Here is an 8,055-nt window from a genome sequence, read left to right on the forward strand (position 1 = left end):
TGGGGCTGCACATTACTTTTTTTTTTATTGAGGTGGGGCACATATTCTTGTGACCTTGATGAGTGTAATAAATGATCTATCCAATAAAAGGGCACAATGATAAACATAATGTGACTGTATTTTTTGTTCTGTATTTTTATGTTTCCATAACACCATAAGCCATGGCTTTGAGGCCAGGTAGATACTGGATAGCGCTAGTGGCATTCAGATGTTGCATCCGGGTACCTTAGTCATCAAGTGTCGATATCGAGATACAGATCATCTTCCGCAAAGTTTTATGGTTTTATACCATAGACTGTATAAAGAATTTAATTATTATACTGATCATCTCTTTTCATAGTTGTTATGCAAATTGTAATTGATTTAACGCTGACAATAATTCATAAAGTACTTATCTCTGTGAATGATTTGTGATTTTATGTAATAGAGAAGTTTTATTTTGGTATTTGGTATGCGGAAGTAGAGTGTTGGAACCTGGGCTTGACACTGTTGTACTTGTCATTCAGACATCCCAGGAATTCAACAACACCATAAGCGACCAACACGGGATAACAAGGGCATTTTAACTCACGAGCGGGCTCTGTGCCCCGAGAGGGACAATGAGCTCATAATTTTTGTGGGATCACCTTGGAAATCACTGTAAGTATAGTTTTCAGATAGTTATTGCTTTGTCAGTAAACTTATCTAATGGGTGCAGTGCTAACCTGTTGTTGAATTAGCCTAGCAGCAAATGGAGGCCGCGGAGCCTCTGCTTGTTCCGTGAAACTTTCAACTAACACAGCTAAAGACGGCTGTAGGAAAATAAGATTGTGGAAATGTGTTTATTGTGTAATTAATTTATCATCATTCACGAGAGAGCTTCTAAGAGCTACAAACCCGCACTCAGAAAGTTTCTGTAATGCACCTCACCTAGTGTTAGCGCCAGCTGCTACTGACGCCAGTCAACAAGTGTACAGAGACATGTTTTAATGAAATAATTAATATTATGTAATTTATTTCTAAAATGATAGTACATTTATGCAATCTCAATTCAATACACATATTGCCATGCGTATTGTGTAATAGTGAGGCCTGGTTGGTGTGTTTACATTTCTATTTATAAGTAATTGTCAACACGTTGATCTCTCAGTGTTTTAATTAGTATCTTCATCTTGTAGGGCCAAACCTGTTGGGTAACTACATAGTTTCTCTGAATGCCTTATAACATTTTTGTTCTTCCTTTGGCAGAACTATGCCGGTGTGCAGTCTTCTCCTCCCCTCATTCTTGTGAAGCTTCTCTCATCTCTTCGTTATTATTGTTCAGGTGAGGAGTCAACCTGAAGGCCACGGACCAATGAGACCCAAAATGTTTCCCACGAACAACTACAACAGCCAACAAATGCTGCAGGAAATCCGAAACAGTCTGCGCAACATGACAAAACCCTCGGACCCACCTAAAGCAGACATGAGCTGTTCTGCGAAAATGCTTTTGGAAGACTCGAGGCAGCAGGGGCGATCCAGTAACCCCAAAAACCCACACCATAAGGCTCTACAGGAGATCCGAAAATCTCTGCAGCCCTTTGCTAATGAACCCAGTCATCCATCAGAAAAACACATGTCTATGGATCCACCGTGGGCCAGCTTTGAAGAGGTGAGACTAATATGATTTTGTACATCACAACTCTATTATATATCACTCGGCGCACTTTGTTTAAGGGACAATTATTTAGAAAATGAGAAGTATGTAAAGTTGAAAGACAAGCTTGTGCAGTTGTAAGTTTACTCAAAAGTATTTCCTCAGTTGGCAGCCACTATTTGTTTAGAGAACACTGGCATTCATTATTGTAATGCAGACCTATTTTGAGTAGCATAAGTTGTTGTTGTTTCTTTTTGTTGTAAGTATTAAAAAAGAAAACCCAATGCAAGAAGAGTTATAGCGAGTGATGTTTGATGATCTGTGATGCCTTTGCAAAATGTAATTAATGTATACTTTGATAAACAAAACATTGTTCTCTAGATTTTGATGAATCTGTAATAAATAGACATGTTTTCATGTCATTTCAGCCTGGTCACAGTCGTAGTATGGGGGGTTTGGATTACATGAGTAAGGTGAGCTACCAGGACCCAATGAGGGAACAGATGGCTGCTGCCAACCCCAGCGGTTCGAGCCTGAAAGCCTCAGGTATGTAAACTGTCCACTGGGAGTCACCTCCTTTTATCCTTTGTTTGTGCGTGTTGACTCAACCAATGCACTGTGCGGTTTACTAGATTTAGGACATCTGCCTAAAATGTGACAAAAGCCATCTGTTAGTCAATGAATGTATCACTTCAACTACATGTCAACTTATTATAACCAATTTGCTGGTTATATAACCAAGCTGTGTGTTTCATTTTGTGAAATAATATGTCTGTTCTCTGGACTAATTGGTAAAAATCCACTAATCTCATTGTAGTTTTAAAGCTGCTCTATGTAACTTTTCTGGTGGAGTGATCTGTTAGCTGCTTGTCTCATGGAGATGTTGCTTTGCTGGGAAAATTCCACACTATCTGAATAATCTTATCTGTCTTTCATGTATTAAATTTCAGGCATTTTATTGCTGAAAATACTTGGTTTTTTTTTTGCTATGGAGATTGCAAAGTTGTTTGCCATTTTGTAGAACATCCTCACAACAACAACTGGAAAAGAAAACATTTTAGACCCTCAACTTAACCTGGACCCTTTTAATATTCTAAAAAGAATGGGAAAACCAAAGCCACAATAAAATTTGGCAGAATGATATTTATTATGAAATAACAAAAATGTATATCAACCTTAAAAAATCTGACTAAATATTTAGTCTTGTACTGAAAAGCGAATCATGTTAATGCTAAAATCTTCTAAATGTTGTATTATATATATTGTAGGTTCATCTCACCTTCAGCAGCCAGTCCTAAGGAGGCCCAGCTGGAAGGGATCTCGAGAATCCCTAACCCCCCGACACGGCCCACTGATGGCAGACGGGCTGTACCGGTCCGACAGCCCTGGACCACCTCCTGCTTTTCCACAGGGCCACCCCTCTAACAGCCAGAGAGTGAACCCCCCTGTCCCCCCTCAGGTCCGCAGCGTCACTCCACCTCCCAACCGCGGTCCGATGCCCCCTGCGCCATCTTGGGACAACCCATCCACCAAACGCTACTCCAGTAACATGGATTATCACGTGCCACGCATCTCGCCAGTGCCACAGGGGGCGTGGCCTGAGAGCTACTCCTCCTCAGCTACTCAAAGTCAAAGAGGCAGCCACCAGCCAATCATAATGCAGAACACTGGCCCTAATAAGTTTACCTTTCCTTCCTGGTCGCAGAATAACAACCCGCAGTCAGATTACCATTCAGGAAGCAGGCAGCCCCCTCCACCTTATCCTGTCAACCAGTCCAGCCGCCATAGCCCCACAGACCAGACAGGAGGCCCGGCATCGTCCCCGTCTTACGTCAATGGTGGTAATCTTCCTCAGTCTATGATGGTGCCCAATAGGAACAGCCACAATTTGGACTTGTACGGATTAGGCCCTCCCCAGACATGGTCCCAAGCCCCTTCCAGCCAGCTTCAGTCGTCATCCGGGAACAGCAGTAACCAGGATCTGTCTCCGTCATGGCAGAACATCCCAGTCCGCTCCAACTCCTTCACCAACCCCAATCTGAACGGTAGGGCATGCCATTCCTCCAACTCCCAGCCTTCTGCCACAACCGTTACCGCCATCACCCAAGCCCCCATCCTGCAGCCCATCAAAAGCATGCCTGTACAGAAGCCGGAGCTCCACACAGCGGTTGCCCCCACTCACCCCCCTTGGGCACAACCGCCTCCTCCCCCTCAAGCCGCACCCGCATACCCCGAACCTACGTCATCCATTCCTCAAATATCGGTGGTACAAGAAGCTCCGAGTTACCAAGGTCCCCCCCACCATATCCCAAACATCTTCTTCAGCAAACGGCCACACCAAGTCCACCTGCCTACGACCCAGCAGCAGGTAAGGCAAGTTCGGTTGACGATGAAGGGATTTCCGGAGACGTACCAAGAGAAAAAGCACCAGAAAATGCAGAAAGTACAACGGAAAAGGAGAAAAAGCAGATCACAACGTCGCCCGTTCCATTAAGGCGCAACAAGAAGGATGCAGAGAGGAGAGGGGAGTCCGGGAGAGTGGCGTTGTACTCCCCACAAGCATTTAAGTTCTTTATGGAGCAGCACGTGGAAAATATCCTCAAGAACCACCAGATGAGGATCCGCCGCAGGAAGCAGCTGGAGAGTGAGATGCAAAGGGTAAGGAAATAAAACCTGTATACAGTTTGCTGTGTGTATATTACGATCCTCAGAGTTGGGAAAATTGCATAGAGTAAGAAACATGAAGCAGATATTTATATTAGGACTACAAATCGCCAAAGTATCGCCAATTCTCAGTCATTATTTAGAACATTTGAAATAATGTTTAGTATGTAAATACACTGTGGAAATAATGATCATACTACCACAAGTTGGATGAATAATTGACGGACTGTCTGCTTTAGATTTACTGTTTGTGGTCTGGTCCTTTCTGTCCTTCATCTTTATCTTTAAACCTTTTATTCTGTTCTTATTTCTCTTCTTTTTCTTTCTGTCTTTCCCTCCTTGCCTTCAGCTCATCTAAAAGGTAAATGTTTACATTGTAACTAACAAACAAAGGGATTTTGTTCCATCTCCTTGTAGTTTGAGCATTGTATTTATGGACTTCAATTATATATCGGTATTTATTTATGGACTTTGATTACATATTTGTATTTATAAATATGTTTAAGTCTGCAACAAATTACTGAAATTCCTTTGTGCTTCACGCATGTTGGTTTGAACAAATGTGGCATGAAGTTCAACAAGTTCACAATGTACGCATAACAAAAATTAGGATTACATAACATTTTGTGATTGAATGCATCATGTACATACTTTGAGGCAACTTACATTACATTACATTGTTATTGTCCTTGTCTAAGAGTCTTAAATGATCTGTTCTGTGCAGGTGGGATTGTCCCCTGATGCCCAGGAACAGATGCGAATGATGCTTTGCCAGAAAGAATCCAACTACATCCGACTAAAACGCGCCAAGATGGAGAAATCCATGTTCAAGAGGATCAAGACCCTTGGCATTGGCGCGTTTGGTAAGGTCTGTTTGGCCCGGAAAGAGGATACAGGTGCACTGTACGCCATGAAGACTCTTCGAAAAAAGGACGTGCTCTTAAGAAACCAGGTGGCCCACGTCAAAGCAGAGAGGGACATCCTGGCCGAGGCTGACAACGAGTGGGTGGTCCGTCTCTACTACTCCTTCCAAGATAAGGACAACCTGTACTTTGTCATGGAGTACATCCCAGGAGGCGACATGATGAGTTTGCTGATCCGACTGGGCATCTTCAAAGAGGAGCTTGCCCAGTTTTACATCGCAGAGCTCACCTGTGCCGTCGAGAGCGTCCACAAAATGGGTTTTATTCACAGAGACATTAAACCAGATAATATCCTGATAGACCGGGACGGGCACATCAAACTCACAGACTTCGGACTCTGCACTGGTTTCCGTTGGACGCACGACTCCAAGTACTATCAGAGTGGTTAGTATGGAACATTGAATCATTTAAAGGTGGACTATATAACTGGTGAATGATTGTGTCTGTAGAGATGTTATAGCTAAAGAAGGTAATAAACTAATTGTATTTTAGTATTTTCTTTATTGGTATCTCTATCTAAGACTATCTACCTTTATGGTCTGCCATAAGATATTGGTAGAGATAACTGGTTTTGTATTATATACATCTCAAATATATGGTATCAGATGTTTTATCCACACAACAAATTACCTTCCTATTGTAAATAAACTGTTGTTTTCCAGGTGACCATGTGAGGCAGGACAGTATGGATTTCAGTAAAGAGTGGGAGGACCCCTCAAACTGTCGCTGCACTGACAGGTTAAAACCCCTGGAGCGGAGGAAGGCCCGGCAGCACCAGAGGTGTCTGGCTCATTCGTTAGTGGGGACACCCAACTACATTGCTCCTGAAGTTTTGCTAAGGACAGGTATGTAATAAATACAAATAAATACACTGGCCTCTTTAATGTTATTAAATACCACAATGATGTTCCCATTGTTTCTTGACTTAAAACTAAATTTGATGAAATTATGAGTTGGTTTAAAATGGTTGAAAATGTTGGATAAGTCAAAGTCAAAAGACAAATAAGTTTAATAGAATTTCTATCTGTCACTTATTGTGAATAATGAATTAAAAGGGCACTATGTAACCTTTCTAATGGTGCTTGTTTCCATCTAGATGTTATTGCTTTGCCAAAAATTTGATGGCCACATACACAACAAACAGGGGATGCTAAGGTCACATGTAATGCAATATTTTTCACAACAAAATGTGTGTTAATAAATGCAATATAGATTAAGGTAAATGCTGTGTGAAACATACCATGCACTAAAAGTCAATGACATCTTCATCTCAGTAAAGCATAACATGTTTAAATGGATTGGTACAAACAAGAAAACCTACTCATTTGTCATTTTTGTGAACTCCTTTTTTGCAGGATACACTCAGCTGTGCGATTGGTGGAGCGTCGGTGTCATCTTGTATGAGATGGTTGTTGGGCAGCCTCCATTCTTGGCTACCACACCCATGGAAACACAGCTCAAGGTATGTCAAGCATCTGGCTCTCAAATCAGCCTCACATCGCCTGTTTAATGATGTTTTTGAATGTTTCCGTCTCGCTTCTAAACCAGGTGATCAACTGGAAGAGCACGCTGCACATTCCGCCGGCTGCCAAACTCAGTCCTGAAGCATCAGACCTCATCATCAAACTGTGCCGCGGACACGAGGACCGACTTGGGAAGAACGGAACAGACGAAATTAAAGACCACCCGTTTTTTAGAAGTATTGACTTTTCCAGCGACCTCCGGCAACAGGCGGCACCTTATGTCCCGACAATTGCCCATTCCACTGACACATCTAATTTTGACCCAGTAGACCCAGACAAACTGTGGAGCAATGACAGTGATGACGAGGACAACCATAACGACACTCTGAATGTCTGGTTCAGAAATGGAAAACACCCCGAACACGCGTTCTATGAATTTACTTTTAGAAGATTTTTTGACGATAATGGCCACCCCTACAGCTGCCCCAAACCAATCCAGTATGAGGAGGATGAGGCAGAGGCAGAAGGGGGCACTCAGGAGGTGATCACTGAATTGGCAGCTCAGGGGCGGGACTTGGTCTATGTCTAGTCTTGGAGTTTAATGTACACAACCTATTTTAAAAACTTTTGAGGGGTACGTATTGATGTAGGAATAAAGGCAGCACTCAAAGGAAAGATCGCTGGGTAACTTAACATTTTTTTAAACTCCTAATGATCAAAGTAGTGTTAGCGGATGGTATGTTTTGCATTTTGTACCTGCCCTTTGCCCTAAAGAATGTCCCCTGTGACTGGTTTGAAGTAGTTGTTTACATTGTAAATTGAATTAGATTCCCTTCACATCACTCATCATATACTCATGTGCTTTGTAAATTTTTGTGCATGCATATGCTGTTAGAGCCTTAATTTATTTATTGTACATTTTTACAAAATCGTAGTGCTGTCGGGGGTCTTTGTTGTAAACATTTTTGAATAATTGCCTTAATTTATATTTTGTATGTTTTTAATTGGGATTTGATTATGTGGACATGTAGATTTTAAGAAACACTTCTCATGATTGCGGTGTATTTTTGATTCATCTTCCACCAAATATAAAAGGGTAATAATCAGACTGGCATTGTAATAGTTATAGATGATTAAGATAGTGTATTTTTTCCTTTTATTTATACCTAAATGTATTTATAAATTATGCTGTAAAGAGTTGCTGTAAATATTTCAGGCTTGTATTTTTTGTAGGGTAAGCCCTTGTCGGTGTCTATTGCTGCTGCCTTCTGTAATGGAGATGAGACACTAAACTAGAATGGATTATGGAGCCCATCTGCAACTGTTGCCATGTTAATAGGTCACACTTTCTGACTTTTTTTCACTTTTTAGTTTCTGGTTTAGGATTATG

General features: G+C 41.6%; 1 protein-coding gene across 1 annotated transcript; it reads left to right on the plus strand.

Moving 5' to 3' along the window:
• The first annotated feature begins 482 nt into the window (after positions 1 to 482).
• lats1 (large tumor suppressor kinase 1) lies at positions 483 to 7,651 on the plus strand. The gene is given in 9 exon segments (XM_055149626.1): positions 483 to 639; positions 1,228 to 1,630; positions 2,044 to 2,161; positions 2,884 to 3,906; positions 3,909 to 4,273; positions 5,004 to 5,586; positions 5,865 to 6,047; positions 6,558 to 6,664; positions 6,751 to 7,651. Coding segments are annotated over 8 exon segments (3,180 nt in total). The 5' UTR covers positions 483 to 639; positions 1,228 to 1,333; the 3' UTR covers positions 7,255 to 7,651.
• The last annotated feature ends 404 nt before the right edge of the window (positions 7,652 to 8,055 follow it).

Source organism: Boleophthalmus pectinirostris, unplaced genomic scaffold (genome assembly GCF_026225935.1).
Source record: "Boleophthalmus pectinirostris isolate CB_2022bp ecotype Guang Dong unplaced genomic scaffold, ASM2622593v1 HiC_scaffold_13, whole genome shotgun sequence".
In the NCBI taxonomy this organism is placed as follows: Eukaryota; Metazoa; Chordata; class Actinopteri; order Gobiiformes; family Gobiidae; genus Boleophthalmus; species Boleophthalmus pectinirostris.